Source organism: Elephantulus edwardii, unplaced genomic scaffold (genome assembly GCF_000299155.1).
Source record: "Elephantulus edwardii isolate Elephantulus edwardi_28Jun2011 unplaced genomic scaffold, EleEdw1.0 scaffold00438, whole genome shotgun sequence".
NCBI lineage: Eukaryota > Metazoa > Chordata > Mammalia > Macroscelidea > Macroscelididae > Elephantulus > Elephantulus edwardii.
In genome coordinates this window covers 398,190-415,765 of record NW_006400188.1, presented here as the reverse complement: position 1 = coordinate 415,765, position 17,576 = coordinate 398,190, and the positions used below count along the sequence as shown (strand labels likewise).

At 50.1% G+C, this 17,576-nt stretch overlaps 1 protein-coding gene across 1 annotated transcript in view; it reads left to right on the top strand.

Annotated features, from left to right (window-relative positions):
• The window catches only part of PNPLA6 (patatin-like phospholipase domain containing 6), a 31,755-nt gene that overhangs the window by 925 nt on the left and 13,254 nt on the right, over nt 1–17,576 (top strand). Inside the window, exons 4-14 of the mRNA XM_006902665.1 lie at nt 2,506–2,646; nt 2,730–2,889; nt 7,462–7,542; nt 7,764–7,892; nt 8,520–8,600; nt 8,681–8,843; nt 9,161–9,244; nt 10,045–10,154; nt 10,281–10,448; nt 10,534–10,611; nt 17,191–17,396. Of these exons, the coding sequence (XP_006902727.1) occupies nt 2,506–2,646; nt 2,730–2,889; nt 7,462–7,542; nt 7,764–7,892; nt 8,520–8,600; nt 8,681–8,843; nt 9,161–9,244; nt 10,045–10,154; nt 10,281–10,448; nt 10,534–10,611; nt 17,191–17,396 (1,401 nt within the window). The remainder of the gene's footprint in view (nt 1–2,505; nt 2,647–2,729; nt 2,890–7,461; nt 7,543–7,763; nt 7,893–8,519; nt 8,601–8,680; nt 8,844–9,160; nt 9,245–10,044; nt 10,155–10,280; nt 10,449–10,533; nt 10,612–17,190; nt 17,397–17,576) is intronic.

The window sequence follows — 17,576 nt, the reverse complement described above, 5'->3', positions numbered from 1 at the left end:
AGAGTCTTTCCACAGCAGGACTATTCTGTGAGGCTCTCTCAGAGCTCTGCTCACTAGAGCAGGGGTCTCTAGGATCTCTTCCCATAGAGCAGTGTACCTCAGTGATGTTCCGCTGCCCCAGGGGGAAATAGCTACTATCTCAGAGGCCTTCTCCATCTTATCTGGGTATCTGTGTAGGTTATTTTGTGCGTTTCCCCACACAAGAAAATATATTCCAGTGTGTTTCACGGGGGTAATACTAGGCCTTCCTACCTTCCCTCCAGAAGTTATCTCAGCAATCTTTGCATCAGATAGCATTTTTCTTCACCACCTGCCCATAGTAAGGAGGAAGTTTCAGGGATTCCTGTTTCCTGGGAGTTAGCTCAAGCATGCTCTTCTAACTGGAACCGTAGGAAGAACGTGTGTGTGTGTGGGGGGGGCTGGTCTTGGCATGAAGTCTCTGAGGACTCTCCCAGAGATCTTTGCAAACTGGGAGCTGGTTCTGGCATCTCCTCATATCACAGTGTCTACTGGAAGGTCTGTCTCAAGGGTGTCTTTGGAGTAGAGGGTCATCAAGGGAGTCTCCATGATCAATAGAGGTGCTGTGTTACAGGACTTTCTGTGAGTCGGGTGGGAAAGCTGTCTCCAGATCTCTGTGATGGGTTGAAGGACTGTATTGCGTCTCACCGTGTCATGGGGGCCGTCTGCAGGGTCTGCACACCCTTGATGAGCCACTCTGATGTCTTTATTTTTTTTAATTAAATTTTATTAGTTTTAATGAACATTTACAGAGATTTTGGGTTTTCATTCATTCATTGTTGCACTGTTTTCTCCACCCTCCTCTCCAGTTTGTTCTTCTTCCCCCCCCAATGTCTGTTTTAATTGTCCAATTGCCACAGTGCTTGTCAAAGCCAGTTCTGATTAATCTCCTTTGTCAGTGTGTCCCTTGCCATTCCCTATCACTCCTCCCTGTGAGAGACTTCACCCTGATTCATAAGGAAAAGGGGATGGTGTATTCTCTTAGCTACTTCCTGCTGAAAAGGGACGCTGTGGGTTTCAGGGTGAATGTCTTCTCTCACTACTCTAAAGGGCCCCCTTGACAGTAGGAAACACATAGACTATTATGGAGATTGCTTTTGGAATTTAGATGCACTACTCTGACGTCTTTATGACAGAGGGCTGGCTCTCAGCAGTCAGTGCTCTGAGGAAAGGCTGTCTCGAGAGTTGCTTTGCTGTATTTAGATTTCTCCATGTGGAGCTTTTCTCAGGATTAATGCTAGAGGGTCTGTCTCAGGAATCTGGTGACCAATGAAGGGGTGTCTCAACCGTCCTTGGGACTTGAGAGGAATGCCTCTTGAAGGCTCATGATTGGCAGACGGGTTATATGTGTTTACGGACTGCTGTCTCAGGGACCTCCTCGACCAGCAAAGACACATTCTCAAGACTCTGGGTGGCCTGGGAACAAGGGCGTCTTTATGAAACATTACAGTGTTGTCAGTGTACCTTCCGGTCAGAGCCTAGTCGTAGCTGATCCTCTGGGAGGTTTCCAGAGACTGTAAATTGCAAAGAAGGAGATTGCCCATTGGTCTCCCGCAGAGCAGTTGGTGGGTCTGAACTGTGTGCCTTTGGGTTGGCAGTACAACTCTTTCCCAGTAGGCCACCAGAGCTCCCTCTTATGAAGGGTAAATAGGCTCTATATGGAGTCTCTGTACAACTGACATACTTTGGTCATGTGGTAAGGAGAGACTGGTCCTTGGAGAAGGGCATCATGCTTGGGAGGATGGAGGGACAGCGCAGGAGGGGAAGGCCCTCTGGGAGATGGATTGATTCAGTGACTGGAGCAATTGGGATGAGTGTGTCGGAGACAATGAGATTGGCACAGGACAGAACAGAGTTTAGGGCTTTTGTACATAGGGTCGCTATGAGTCGCAAACGACTCGATGGCACATATCATCAACAACAACAACAACAATACAACAGAAGTTCCATCAGAGTCTGCCTCTAACAGGGAGATTACCTCAGGTGTCTGGTCTGTGACTACTGGAAGGAGTTCCAGTGAAGAGGTGCAATTTCTGAGGCCTGCCCATATTTTAGATATTATGTCAGGAGTCCATCTACCTTGAAGGTCTCTCAGGGACCAGTGATCAGGGCTGTATGGCAGGACTCAGTAAATTTTTTTCTAGAAAAGACCTGATAGTTATATCTTCTTCTTCTTGTTGATTGCCGTCGAGTCGAGCATTACTCATAGCAATCCTATGAACAAAAGGCCAGAAACCTTTCTATAAATATCATCGTTTATCAAAGAGTTTCCAGAGGCAGTTGTTTAGGACGTTGATGACACCCCTGCTTCCAAAATAACATTTTCGGCACAGAGATTTCTGTTGTTGAAAGTGCTTCAATCTGTTGTAGCTGTATGCCAATAAAACTTTATTTATAAAAGTTGGTGGCAGGCCCGAGCTAGCCTGCAGGCTGCTGTTTGCTGACCCTGGGTCTCTGTAACCCCGCCCACCCTCCTCCTGCCACCAGGATCCTGCGTATTCAGAAGGAGACCCCAACTCTGCAGCGGAAGGAGCCCCCGCCCGCCGTGCTGGAGGCCGACCTGACCGAGGGTGACCTGGCCAACTCTCACCTGCCCTCCGAGGTGCTCTACATGCTGAAGAACGTCCGGTCAGTGCTGGGGCCAGGCGAGCGCGGCGGACCGCAGGGCTGGCAGGCCCCCTGACCTGCTTCCCTTGCCCGCCCTCCTGCAGGGTACTGGGCCACTTTGAGAAGCCGCTGTTCCTCGAGCTCTGCCGGCACATGGTCTTCCAGAGGCTCGGCCAAGGGGACTACGTCTTTCGGCCGGGCCAGCCGGACGCCAGCATCTACGTGGTGCAGGATGGGCTGCTGGAGCTCTGCCTGCCCGGGCCTGTGAGTGGGCTCCTGGGGAGGTGGCCATGGCGGGAGGAGGTGCAGCGTGGATGTTCTGTGGTAGATGTCACCAGGTCAGCAGGCTGACTTCATTTTCTGCACCATCAACAGTTGTTTACTCTAACTTACGTAGGTGTGTAGATGTATGTGATGTGAAAAGGTGTGGGTTTTTTTCTGTTAGTCATGTTGTGGTTTTGGTAAAGGCTTACACAGGATTTTGAGTCATTCTTCTACAGTAATTTCCACACAAACTGCTCAGCAACATTGTTCACATTCTTCATGTTTCACAGTGTGTGAAGAATTCTCATTCTGATTGTCTTGTTTCCTTTAATCTAGCTTCCCTGCCTCCTTGTACTCGCATCTTTGTTTTAAAGTAGTTGCTGACCTTTTGCACTATGTTTCTCTATAGCGCTAAAACTATACAGGGGGGTCCCCTGGATGGTGAAAATGTTTAAGCCCTTGATTGTAAGCTAAAAGTTGGTGGTTCAAGTCTACCCAGCCAGAGGTGCCTTGGAAGAAAGACCTGGCAGTCTGCTTCTGAAAGGACTTAAAACCCTAGTTCTGTTGTAATGAGTTGGCGTTGATTCAGTAACAGCTGACAACAGTAAGAATAGATTTAACAGAACATTTGCCAATTCCATAATTTTTACATGTACAGGTCAGTGACATTGATTCCATTTTTCTTGTTGCATAGCCACTTATTCTGACTTATTCTTCCGCCATTAACAAGAAACCCAGTGCCCCCTAAACAGTAAACCCTCCTCTCCCCTCCTTGCTGCCCTGGTAACCACTAATAAGCTTTTGTTTCTATATGCTTTCACTCAGCATAATGTCCTCCAGGATCCCGTATGTTGTGTAATGTTTTATGAGTTCACTGTTTTTCAGTGCTGCGCAACATTCCATTGTGCGGATGTACCGTAATTTTTCAGCCCATTAGTTTGTTGTCACTTGCATTACTTCCATTCTCTCTCCAGAAACTCTATGAACTTTGATAAATGTCGATAGTTACCGAAAGGCTTCAGGCCTTTTGTTCATAGGGTCACTATGAGTTATGCTCGACTCGAAGGCAATCAACAATAAAAACAATAAATAGGGGTTTGCATACATCTGTTTGAGTCGTGGCTCTGGTTTCTTTAGGGTATAGTCTGAGTAGTGAAATTGCTGGGCCAAATGGTATTTCTACTTCCAACTTTTTGAGAAAGTGCCAGACCATCTTCTATAGTGGCTGTATCGTTTTGCATTCCCACCAGCAGTGAATAAGGGTTTCAATCTCTCCACACCCTCACCAGCATTTGCAGTTTGCTGACCTGTTGAACTTTGCTGTTGTTGCTGGGGTGAGATGATATCTCATGGTTATTTCAATTTGCATCTCTCTGATAGCTAGGGATTTTGAACATTTCTTTATGTGCTTGTTTGCCATCTAAATGTCTTTGCTGAAATGCCTATTCATGTCCAGTGCCCTTTTTTTTGATTGGGTTGTTTATGTGGTTTCAGATGGATGCGATCTATCTCTTTTTCTTTTTTCTTTTTTGTTGGTTTTTTTTTTTTTGTTTTTTTTTTGTGTTTTTTTCTTTTATTTTTCCTTTTATTTATTTTTTTTTCTCTATGGTTGACTTGCGTTGCTCAACGTAATAGTTTTGAGGTTCGGCTGTGTTGTTGGATGTTTTCTCTTATGTTAATGTTTTAGTTTAACTAAGACACGTAAAGCATACGCTTCCTAACTCATCATGCGGTGTCTGGCCATGGTCTGTTTTCTTGTCAATGTAGGGTTTTAATTGCTGGGTGTTTGGGAGTAGAACACCAGGTCTTTCTTCTGAGGCGCCTCTGGGTGCGTTTTGGTTAGCAGCCAATCATGTCCCTCCTGTGCCCCACTCAAGCTCCCTTGTCCTCGGTACTCTATAAAATGCTGTCTATGAGGTTTTGGGTTTACTCCTTTAAATGGAAATACTACCTTAGAAAAAAGATTTGAGAAATAGTTACGATACAGAATTCTTCTAGAATTTTCTTACTCCTCCACTATCTTTTTATTTGTTTAAGTAAAGGTAGAGTAGACTATTTTTCTGAGCAGATTTATGTTTCTAGAAGAAGTAGCCAAGAAGCACAAGAGGCCTCTTGTTCATCCAGTTTCCCTGGTTATTAACAGCTTTTTTTGTGGTCCTTTTGTTACATTTAATGAGTCAGTATTGAAACATTGTTATTAACTGGAGGCGTCCTTAACTTTCAGGCTCTGCCTTTGGCTTGGACAGGGAGCTTGGTGGCCTGGTCTGGAGGGAATTGTAACTCTAACCCAATGGCTGTGCCTCTCTGGCCATTCACATCCACCGACTCCTCTGGAAAAAGATGGACAGTCTCCTCCCACACAGTTTACAGGGAGGGTCAGCTCTGAGTCTTGGGATGGGACAGGGTTTTCACAGTGCATCAGGCTATGGACTGGGTAGCTGGTGCTGCTGTCTCCCACATGCACAAGTGGGTGGCTTTAAAGGAGAACAGTGTAGTCCCTGAGGTCCAGGAGGCTTGAAGTGTGAGTTCAGGGCCTGTCTCAAGGGGAAGGTCAGTCCTGGTCTATTTCAGCTTTCAGGAGGGGGGTGCGGCCTTTGGCGTTGCAGAGTGTAGATGCATCTGTCTCCAGCACCCGTTTCCTTCTTCTTTCTGTGTCTCTTCTGCGCTTTCTATAGGACCCAGCCTGCTGGACTATGGCCTTATTAAAAAAACAGGGAAAAGCCCCTATTTCCAAACCTATTTTTAGGTATAACAAAACCCAGACTGAATGTGTTGCTGTCTGCCTGATTCCACCTCTTAGTGCCCCACCCCTCATTGGATTTTTAAGGCTATATTTTTAAATTTATTATTAATTTCAATGAAAATTTACAGAGACTTTGGACTTCCATTCATTTATTGTTGCACTTTTCTCCCTGCCCAAGCCTCCCCCTCAGTACACCCTTCTCTTTGAAAAGTAAAAAAAAAAAAAATTCTTTCGTTATTTTACAATCCCTCCCCCCACTCCTGTCATGACAAAAATACCTAATCACGTATCCCTTTTATGCAGTTCTCTCCCTCATCTGTTTCAATGCAGTATACATTATTTATCCCATCTTTCTCAGTCTCCCCCCAGCCCCGATGTCTGTCCTGTTTTACAACAGTGGCACCATGCAGTATTTGTCCTTTTGTTTTTTTTTGTTTGTTTTTAATTTTTTTCTTTTTTTTATTTTTCTACTAGTTTATTTACAAAATACAAATACAAATTTGAACAAATTCTTTGAATTTCCCTCACTCTCCCCCACCCATCAAATTGTAGAATCCAATGATTAATCCCCCTTTCCCTCTGCACATCCACATCCCTCTGCTTCCAGCCTCTCCCACTCCTCCTGGATCCTTATACTCATTCTACAATAACGGTTTTATGCAATATTTATCCTTATGGAACTGAGTTAGTTCACTCAGCATAATGCTCTCCAGTCCCTCCCAAGTTAGGTAATCATTTACAAAGTTATTGCTCTGAGTGCTGCATAGTATTCCATTGTGTGAATGTACCATAATTTCTTGATATTAAGAAATTTTACAAGCCTTTTAGTGGTCCTAAGGAGTGACCAGGGAGCTCTGATGTTGTATACTGTTTTATGAGTTTATTGTTTTTCAGTGTTTGGTATTCTATCGTGTGAATATACCATTTTTCTATTCATTAATTTGTTGATGGCCACTTGAGTTGCTTCCTTTCTGTTGCTTCCATATATGTTGACTGTGGATCCAGGTTAAAGTGAAATCCTTGACAATTTCAAATGCTGGTTCAATTTTTAGGGCTTTTGCTTTTTCTGTGTTTAGGCATAATTCATATTATAACTTTGTTGCTGCTGTTGTTGTTATGGTATTTGTCCTTTTGTGATTGAGGTATTTCATTCAGCATAATGTCCTCCAGGGTCACCCATTTTGAATAATATTGCATGAGTTCCTTGTTTTTCAATGCAGCATAGTATTCCCTTGTGTGAATATACCACAGCTTCTCTATCCATTCGTTTGTTAATGACCCTTACGTTGTTTCCAACTCCTTGCTATTGTGAACGAAGGGCTGTATGTTTTTATGGGAGGAGACTGACCCTCTTTTTCCCCTCAGAGCAGCTGGTGGATTTGAACCGCTGACTTTTTATTCAGCAACCCAATACATTATACACTGTGCCTCCCCTTCAATTCATTGCCTTGAGTCGGAACCAACTCATTGATGACGTTTCTGCAGCTGCAGGTCTCGCGCGAGGAGACTGGCCTTCTTTCTTCCTTGGAGCCGCTGGTGGATTCGAACCTCCAGAGAGGCGCAGCTTCGGGGTTAGCAGTGCATCTCCCTATGGACTCAGCCACTCTGGCCCCTTAAGCTAAAGGCAGGAGGGCTACGATTTCTCTACATATTTGGAGACAGATTGGCTGTCTTTTGAGATGTGTCAGCAGACAGCGGCTGATTGGGTGACCAAGGGTGTTGGGAGAGCCGCGGGCTCAGTGGTCAGTCTGCGATGGGCAGGAGTGGGTTTTGGGAGTCGGGGATGTGGGTGGGATGGGCCCTCAGCGCCCGCTGCCCCTGTGTCTCAGGACGGGAAGGAGTGTGTGGTGAAGGAGGTGGTGCCCGGGGACAGTGTCAACAGCCTCCTCAGCATCCTGGACGTCATCACTGTGAGTGTCGGGGCACTGCGCACAGGCTGGGGTGGTCCCCCCGGGCCTTAACCAGACCAGGTGCCACTCAGGGTTCAAAGGCTGCGAGTAAGAGTATGGTCAGGGCTGAGGGGTCACCCAGAAATTCCGATACCTGACAGGTGTCTGCAGGGTGGAGGGACAGTGAGGGACCCCTGGACCAGGTCACAGCCCTGATAGCAAGGCCGCCCGCCCCCCCTCAGGGTCACCAGCATCCCCACCGCACGGTGTCCGCCCGCGCTGCCCGCGACTCCACGGTGCTGCGGCTGCCGGTGGAGGCCTTCTCTGCCGTCTTCACCAAGTACCCGGAGAGCCTGGTGCGGGTCGTGCAGGTCAGTGGCCCCTCTGCTCCCGCCCAGCTCATCTCAGACCGCATCTGACCACCAGCGCCTCCGCTTGTGGCCGCTTGGCCGGGCAGCTGGGCTTCCCGCCCCGCCCTCCCTCTCAGCTCCGCCCCATTTTCCTGCAGCTTCTGGGCTCCACCTCCTATGTCTCCTCCCCCATCCCCCACTGCCTGCTCTTGATCCCGCCCATGTCCAGCCCAGGCCCCGCCCCCTAGGTCCGTGGTCCCACCTCCTCCCCTCTTCTCCCCCCTGCCCCTGCCGCACTCATCTTTGGCTCCCCCACCCCTTAGTCCCCACCTGTCCCCTCTCCTTCAGATCCTTCTCTTGACATCACCACCTCCCCTCCGTCCCTTACCTCCCAGCTCCTTCTTCACCCCCCCCACCCTCTCTTGACCTTCCTTTAACCACCTCCTTCCTTGCTCGCCTTCTATTCTCTCCCCTGACTCCACCCCTGCTGCCCCCCCATCTCTCTGACAACCTCTTCTTCCCCTTTGACTCCACTCTCTACCTCTGACCCCACCTTTGACTCCACCCATCCTCCCAGCTGGGAGGGGAGGGCCCCCCAGCCACGATTTCTCCCGACTCTGCCCTGACTCAGCTCTCCCTTCCCCTCAGATCATCATGGTGCGCCTGCAGAGGGTCACGTTCCTAGCGCTTCACAACTACCTGGGCCTGACCAATGAGCTCTTCAGCCACGTGAGTTGTAGGGTGTGCGGGTGGTTCAGGGCATCCCTGCGATTCCCGGGCCAGTGCCACCAGCTCACCCTCTGCCCCAGGAGATCCAGCCACTGCGACTCTTCCCCAGCCCTGGGCTCCCGGCCCGCACCAGCCCTGTGCGCGGCTCCAAGCGAGTGGTCACTGCCTCTACCACTGAGGAGCCGCGGGAGAGCCCTGGCCGGCCCCCTGACCCCACGGGGGCCCCCCTGCCTGGACCTGCAGGTACCCAAGACTGACCCCTGGCCCGTTGTCCAGTCTCTCATGGACCCCAGAATCAGCCTCCTAGTCCCACCAGGATCCCCTTTCTCAGTTCCCTATGGGGCCCAGCTTAATCCCACCAACACCACAGGGACCCTTCCTTTAGCTTCAACTCCAGGGACCCCTAGTAGGCCCCTGAACCTGGTGGAATCTCTTTTAAGCCCTTAATCCTTGGGGCTCCAAGCTGACCCCTGCCCAGCCCCCCCCCTTGGCTTCCACCCAATCCTGATCCTGGACTGAGTGGCTCTGAAGGGCTGGGCCTGAACCTGTGTCTCCTCCAGGGGACCCGGTGAAGCCCACCTCCCTGGAGGCACCCTCGGTCCCCCTGCTGAGCCGCTGCGTCTCCATGCCTGTGGACATTTCAGGTTCGGGGCATGGAGTGAGTGGGCTGGGGGACGATGCAGGGAACTGAACTGCTGGGTTTGAATCCTGGCTTCTGGGTTTGAATGTGCCAGTCTTGGCTTTCTTAGCTGAGAAATGGGAATAACCATTAGGTTTTGCCAGGTGCTTTCTGGTGGTATCCACTGAGCCATGCTCCCCCTGCCCGCCCACCTTCTCCCTGCCTCCTCTCCAGACAAATAACCCCACTGTTGGAAGGGTGCTTTCATTGATTAGTCATGTCTGCCATGGATGTGGCCTCGGTATAGTTTAGTGGCTAGTCTTCTGCTGTTAGCCGCTATCCAGTCGGCACCTGACTTGTGGCGACCCGTACACCAGAGGAAGGAATTGCTATCCAGTCCTGTGCCTGATTGTGGAGTGGGCTGTTGTGAGCCATTATGTTTGCCAGACCTTTCTTCTTAGTCTCTCATTCAGCATCATAGCTACATGTAAGCTTTTACTGGCAGTGAAGGCACTGAGGTGCACTGGCCCTGAACTGAATCTCGGTCTATCTTGTGGTATTGTCATTAGCTGCTGTTGAATTGACTATGACTCATAGCAACCCACAATAACTACATTGCCACCCCATGAACCACAGACCTGAGCGCTGTCCTCATCCCCTCTGACACACTTGAACTCATTGCCGTGGTCGTTGTATCAGCCCGTTTCATGGGGGTCTGGTCTCCCTCATGGCGGGTGAACCCTCCAGCACGGAGCTGCCTGGTCTCACACTGTAGTTATAATCAATGTCATGTCGCTGCACTAACTGCCTGCTGCCCACCCACAGGCTTGCAGGGTGGTCCCCGCTCGGACTTCGACATGGCGTATGAACGTGGTCGGATCTCTGTGTCCCTGCAGGAGGAGGCTTCAGGGGGGCCCCAGGCAGCACCTGCTCGGGTACAGCCCCCACCTTTCTCTCTCCCTGATTCCAGGCCCCTGAGCCCTGATGCGGCCCAGTTAAGGGCAGAGCCCCAGAGCAGGGTGGTTGAGTTTTCTGGAGGTCATGGGTCTCGTCTCTTGCAGACACCCACTCAGGAGCCCCGGGAGCAGCCGGCAGGTGCCTGTGAGTACAGCTACTGCGAGGATGAGTCGGCCACGGGTGGCTGCCCCTTTGGTCCCTACCAGGGCCGCCAGACAAGCAGCATCATTGAGGCCGCCAAGCGAGAGCTGGCCAAGCTGATGCGCATTGAGGTGGGCAGCTTATGGACGAGGCTGGAGGACGGGCTGGGGTTGGCGGATGCCTGGCTGGCCCAGCTCAACCACCCTCCCTCTCCAGGACCCTTCCCTTCTGAACAGCCGGGTCTTATTGCATCATGCCAAAGCTGGCACCATCATTGCCCGCCAGGGTGACCAGGTGAGACTGACTCCTGACCTCGAACCACGTGACTGCCTTCATGCTCTCATCTCTGACTGCACCCCCTCCACTCTCCCTCTGTGTCCTCTGGACTGACAGCCTTCAGTCTCTCCCCCTAGGACGCCAGCTCCTAGATTGCGCTTATCTGCGTGCCCCACAGCTCACTTCTGTTTTCTGGCCTCTCAACGCTGCGGTCCACCCTGATGTTCTGTTCCTGCCCTGCACCCTTATTCCCTCTCGGGCCTGGTGCTCAGGAAAGTGTCCCTGCTTCTAGAGGCCACAGGGCAGGATGTCACAGCACTTGGAAGCTCTAGGAGGCTGTATGCTACTCCCACTGCAGTGCTCATGTGGGGAAACTGAGGCGTGAGGGAAAGTGACCTGGGCCCACAGTGGAGAATGCTGGAGGGCACGGGTGTGTTCCCAGTGAGATGGCCGACCTTGCTTGCAAGTTTCCTAGAAATTTCGAAGCTTCCTTCCAGTTTCCACGACAGCAGTACCCGCCCACCAAGATTAAAGAGGAAATAGTGAGTTGTGTAAGGTCTGAGAGGGTGAGAGAGGCCATGTGAGATGAGAGGTCAGTGAGCATGCTCCAATGCTAATGGAAAGGTTGGTGGTTCAGGTCCACCCATAGGTGCCTCAGAAGTAAGGCCAGGCGATCTGCACCTGAAAATGTATTCCCTGAGAGCCCTGTGGCTTTTCTACGTGGACACCCCATGCCCCCCCCCCCCCCCCGGGATGGTCATGAGTCAAATTCAGGCCCGTAGCAACTAGGTGGGTCTCTGGGTGGTGCAAACAATGAAGTACTTCAGGTATAATTTAAAGATCGGAGGTTCAGATCTACTCAGGGGCTCCTTGGAAGAAAGCCTGATGACCTGCCTCGGAAAGGTCACGGAGACCTTGTGGAGAGGTTCTGCTCTGCGCGCGCGGGCTCGCGGGAGTCAGCACTGAAGGGGGCAACTGGCGTGGGGTCCTGGGTGGCGCAAGCGATAAGCACTTGACTTCTAAGCGAAAGGTTCTATCTCAGATCTACCCAGAGGCAACTCAGAATATGGGCCTGGTAGTCTGCCGCCGTGAAGACCTTATTCCACAGTGTATGTGGTGGTGGTTAAGTGCTGCCTAGTCGAGTACAGCTCACGGCGACTCTGTGAACAACAGATCTGAACCCTGCCTTTTCCTGTGCCATCCTCACAACACACAGGATGACAGAGATTTGGCTTTAACTCAGTGGCCGTTGTGATGTGAGGCTTTGCTGGGCTCCAGATGGGTTAGTATGGTGCATGGAGAGGAAGTCTTTCTGCTCTGTGTCTGTTCTTTGTGTAGAAGGGAGTGGATCCGGGAAGCATGTGGCTGTGCAGATTACACGGGAGCGAGGGTCTTTCAGCAAGCACCTGGTCGACCCCAGGCCCCGCAGTGAGCAGACCCGGAAGCCCAGCCCCGGGAACCTTGACGGTTTTGTGGGAGACGCAGACATTACTCAAGTGACCTCATAAACCCTTGTCAAATCATATGCACCAGTCCCTACAGAGTCTGGCTTATGCAAGGTAGTGTCTGTAAGGAGGTGGTTCCTAGGGGAGCTCTGGTGGCCTAGTGGCAAGGAGCTGCAACTACCATCCCAGAGGCGCAGTGTTCGAATCCACCAGATGCTCTGCCAGGGAAGGAGGGACAATCTCCTCCTGTACCAGTCAGATCTGATTTGACGGTACACGCACACACACAAAAATAATAAAAAATAAAAAAAAGGAGGTGGTTCCAGCTTGGGCAGAAGGATGAGAGGAATCGTGTGAGTACAGGGCAGAAAGGGCATACATGGCAGAGGGCACCCAGCACAAGCCGAGCCCTTGGCATTGAGTCGGCTCCGATTCACAGTGACCCAGTGGGACAGCAGAACAGCCCAGACGGTTTCCATGGCTTTTACGGTGTGGTGGGAGTGCACTGCCTCTTTGGTGAGCAGTTGATGCTTGAACCACTGCACCACCAGGCAGAAGGCGCTCAAAATACCCTAGCAGTGCATCAATTCCAAGTGCTGGTGATGACTGTCACGTTTCCGAGGCCGTAAATCTTCACAGGAGCCTGCCCATTTTTGGTCTATGGAGCTGGACTGCTGGAGAAATTTGGCCTTTGGTTAGCCCCCCTACTCATTATGGACTGTCACCAGAGCTCCCTAGCAGCACAGCCTGTGCAAATGTCCTGTGGTGAGCAGAACACATCAGGCTCCAGGAGTGGAATCTGCAGGCTGGCAGGGAGCAGTGAAGGGAGAACCCACCACCAACACTGGCCCTCTTGTGTGTCTGCTCTGAAGTCTGTTCAGATCTGGTGTCTTTTATAGTTGGATTATTTGTTGTTTTATTACAACATTTTAAGAGTTCCTTTCGACAGAAGTTCTTCATTGGTTATATGGCTTGCTCATATTTCCCCCCTTTCTTTAGGTTGTCCCTCTGCCCTGTCTGATGCCCTTTGGTGCACAAAAATGTTTAATTTTGAGGAAGTTTGATTGAGCAAGCTGCAAAAATGGAAGGAAACATATTCAAGTCTTTGAGTTGCAGTATTGACATTTTCCATGGACAAAATGTTGAAAGACAGACAAAACACCATGAGAAGAAGACTGGAGGAGTTGAGGGAAGAAATGAACAATGTTCCAGCATTCCAGAAGGTAGCGTCTTAAGAAGAAGCAATAAGACTGAAGGAAGAAGTCCAGGCTGCACTGAAGGCATTGGTGAGGTGCAGGGCTCCAGGCACTGATGGAACACCCATCGTGATAAAACTCTGGAAACACTCGTCTGTGTCCAGAATACAGTTAGCTCTATGTATGATCTCTAGAAGAGATCCATATTTGTGCCCATTTCTAGAAAAAAGGTGGTCCAACTATGTGGAAATCACCGAACACTGTAACTAATATCTCATTCAAGAAAAATTTCACTAAGGATAATTGAGAATGGTTATAGCATTTCACTGACACAGAACTTCAATTGACAAAGAAATTCAAGCTGAATTCAAAAGAGGAAATGGAACAAGGGGTAGTATTGGTAACATCAGCGCAAAGCAGAAAATGCCAGAAAAATGTTTACTTGTGCTTTCTTGAGTATATAAAGACATTAGTGATTCATAATACTTTATGGATACCGTTGTGAAGACTTCATTTTGCTCCTGTGAAACCTTTCCATAGCCCAAGAGTCGGTCACTCCAATATCTTTTTACCGTATCTATTCACTCTGTAAGCAGCAAGTAAGTTTGAGTTGTGCTGGAGGAGAGTCGTGAACCAACCGTGGACCACCAGGAAAGCAAGTAGGTCTGTCTTGGAGAGCGTGAAACCGAGTGTCTCCTTGGAGGCCAGGAATTTGAAGCTTCATCTCACATACTTTGGGCATGTGGCCAGGAGGGACTCATCCTTAGAGGAGGACATCATGCTAGGAAGGGTGGAGGGATAGCGCAGGAGAGGAAGACCCCGGATGAGACGGATTGACACGATAACTGGGGCGATGGCGGTAGGTGTGTCAGAGTCAATGAGGTTGGCTCAGGACTGGGCAGGCTTCAGAGCTGTTGTACATAGGGTTGCTATGAGTCACAGGTGACTTGACAGCACATGACAACATTCTGAGCAGAGGATCTGAGAAAGTGGACTAAGAAGAACACAGCATCAGGATTGGAGAAAGACTCATAATAGTCTGTAATATGCAGATAGCACAGCCTGAATTGTTGGAAGTAAGGAAGACTGACTGGTGGGACCTTCAGTATGGATCACACCTCAGTGTCATGAGCACCAGAACGTTAGATTGTGCTTTAGCGAAACCTATACTTGAATCAAGAGGCAGCCGTCAGAACAGAGGAAGGAGACACTGCAGGGTTCAAAATCGGGAAGCAGGTCCGCCAGGGATGTATTCTGTCTCCATACCTTCACAATCTGTATGCAGAACAGTTCATCTGGGAGGCTGGGCTGTATGAGGAGGAATGTGCCATCAAGACTGGAGGAAGACTCATCAACAAGCTGCGTTATACAGAGGATACACTATGCTGAAACTGAGAAGGACCTGATGCACTTGCTGCAGAAGGTCAAGGACTGCAGCCTTCAATATGGATTGAAGCTCAACATCAAGAAAACAAAGATTCTCACCACTGGGCCGATTTGCAGCAACGTTATGGATAGTAAAGAGATTTGAGATTGTTAACAGTTTTAGTTTGCTTGGCTCCACAATCAACACTCTTGGTTCCAGCAGCCAGGAAATCAAGATATGAATTGCATTGGGAAAGTCAACTGTGAGGGACCTCTCTGAAGAGCAACGATGCCAGTCTGGAGACTAAGGTACGCCTGATCCAGGCCATAGTCTATGCGTGCTGTGTGTTGGAGAGCTGGACAATGACTAGGGATGATAGAGAATTGATGCCTTTGAGCTGTAGTGCTGGAGAAGAGTGTTGGATATACCATGGACTGCTAGGAGAACAAACAGGATTCTGAAGCTTCATCTGACATAATGTTGGGCATGTTACAAGGAGGGACTGACTGGTCCTTGGAGAGGGACATCATGCTTGGGATGGTGGAGGAACAGTGCAGAGAAGAAGACTCTCGATGAGATAGATCAATTCAGTGACGGGGGTAATGGGAGTAGGTGTGTCAGAGAGAAGGTTGGCACAGGATAGAGCAGGGTTTAGGGCTCTTGAGCATTGGGTCACTATGAGTCACAAACGACTCAGTGGAATATAACAATCATGAAAACAGTTCTCACAACTGGTCATAAGCATCATGATCAGTGGAGAAAAGATTGAAGTTGTCAAGAATTTCCTTTTACTGGGGTCCACAATAAATTCCTGTGTAAGCAGCAGTCAAGACATTGAACAATTCATTTGGGAAAATCTGTGCTTAAGACCTCTCTAAAGGTTAAAACGCGTAAGTGTAATTTTGAGGAGTAAAGTGCATCTGATGTAACTCGTGGTATTTTGAGTTGTTTCACATGCATACGAAAGCAGGGCTTTGACTAAGGAAAGTCCAAGAAGAATTGATGCCTTAAATTGTATTGTAGGCAAAAAAATATTTATCATATTGTGGACGACCAGAAGAACAACCAGGTATGCTTTAGAAGAAGTGAAGACAGAAACCTTAGAAACCAAGATGGTAAAACTTGGTCTCACATAATTTGAGCGTGTTGTCAGAAGGGGCCAGATCCTGGAGGACAACATCCCACTAAGTAGAGGACCAGTGACAGAAAGACCCTCAGCAAGATGGATTGCAACTGGGGCTCCATCACAGCCGCTGTTCTGAGGGTGCAGTGGAACTGGGTGCGCTTCACTCTGTCGTGTGTGAGGCGGAACAGCCTCGACATCTCACAACTCATCTTCAGTGAAAACCCTGAGAACTGGAAGGTGACAGTCCTGTGTTTCTGGCTCCTGCACGTTTTCTTCCTGTGACAGACCACGTGTTGGTTTACCACTCTTCTGTCACCCCTTTTAGAGGGAGTGAGTCGACTTCCCTTCTCTGGCCGGCTGCTTCTGCCTTCCGCAGGTTCTGTCTCCCAGGGTTTCACTGTATTTTTCCCTTATGGTGCTCGTGGTTTTGGTGGCCTGACCTAAGAAGCCACTGCCAGTCATGTTTAGTCATGGAGAGTTTTAGAATGGTAGCTCTTCCATTTGGGTCTTTGATCACTTTTGGGTGAAGTTCTGTATGTGGTGGTGGGCAGGAGACCACTATGGTGGTCTTCACAGTTACTTGCTTTGCATCAGAGAGCTGGACAGTGACTAAGGATGACAGAAGAATCGATGCCTTTGAATTGTGATGCTGCAGAAGAGTCTTGCACATATCATGGACTGCCAAGAAAACAAATAGGTCTGTCTTGGAGAGGGTGAAACCAAGTCTCTCCTTGGAGGCTAGGATTTTGAAACTGTATCTCAGATACTTTGGGCACGTGTCCAGGAGAGACAGGTCCTTGGAGAAGGACATCATGCTCAGAAGGGTGGAGTGACAGCTTAGGAGAGGGAGACCCTAGATGAGATGGATTGAGACAGTAACTGGGGCAATGGGAGTTGGTGTGTTGGAGTCAGTGAGACTGGCTTAGGACAGGGCAGGGTTCAGAGCTGCTGTACACAGGGTCACTGTGGGTCGCAGGTGACTCGACAGCACATAACTGCGTACATCTGTGTATGGCTGTCCTGTTGTCCCCGCATATGCAGGGGATTTCCACTTAGCCAGACCCCTTGCAATTTCACGAGGCTGGACAGAATCCTGGGGCCTTCCTCAGGAGCCCAGAATCCACTGACGGATTAGCAGTGTCTGCTGGGTCACCAGTCCCATTACATCCTGGAGATTCCCGCCCACGGTGTTCACCTGTGTGTCACAGCAGAAACGGGCTCCGCAGCATTGTCCGTTGCAGAGTGGACAGCCAGGCCTTTCCTCTGAGGCACTCCTGGGCCGACTGGAACCTCCAGGCTTTGGTTAGCGGCTGAGCTAGTTGGCTGTTTGTGCCACCCCGTGACTGCGATGCACTCTTCAGAGTCTCCCAGCCTTTCTGTCCCCATCCCTTTTCTTCCTTGTCCTGACCCCGACCGCCCTGTGGCTTGGCTTTGGCCCCAGGTGTCACACCCCTGCCCCCACAGGACGTCAGCCTGCACTTCGTGCTCTGGGGCTGCCTGCACGTGTACCAGCGCATGATCGACAAGGCGGAGGACGTGTGTCTGTTCGTGGCGCAGCCCGGGGAGCTGGTGGGCCAGCTGGCCGTGCTCACGGGCGAGCCCCTCATCTTCACGCTACGTGCCCAGCGCGACTGCACCTTCCTGCGCATCTCCAAGTCCGACTTCTACGAGTACGGCGGGGCCCCGGGTTGTGGGGATAGCGTGGGAGAGGTCACCATCCCATCTCTGCCTCGGCCTCAGCCCTGGAAGGGCAGAGGGAACCCCGGGTCCAACCCACCCAGCACACTTGTAGGGCAGAAGGTGGGAATCTTCTCTCCCACCTCCAGGCTGTCCTACCGCCCCGCCCACCC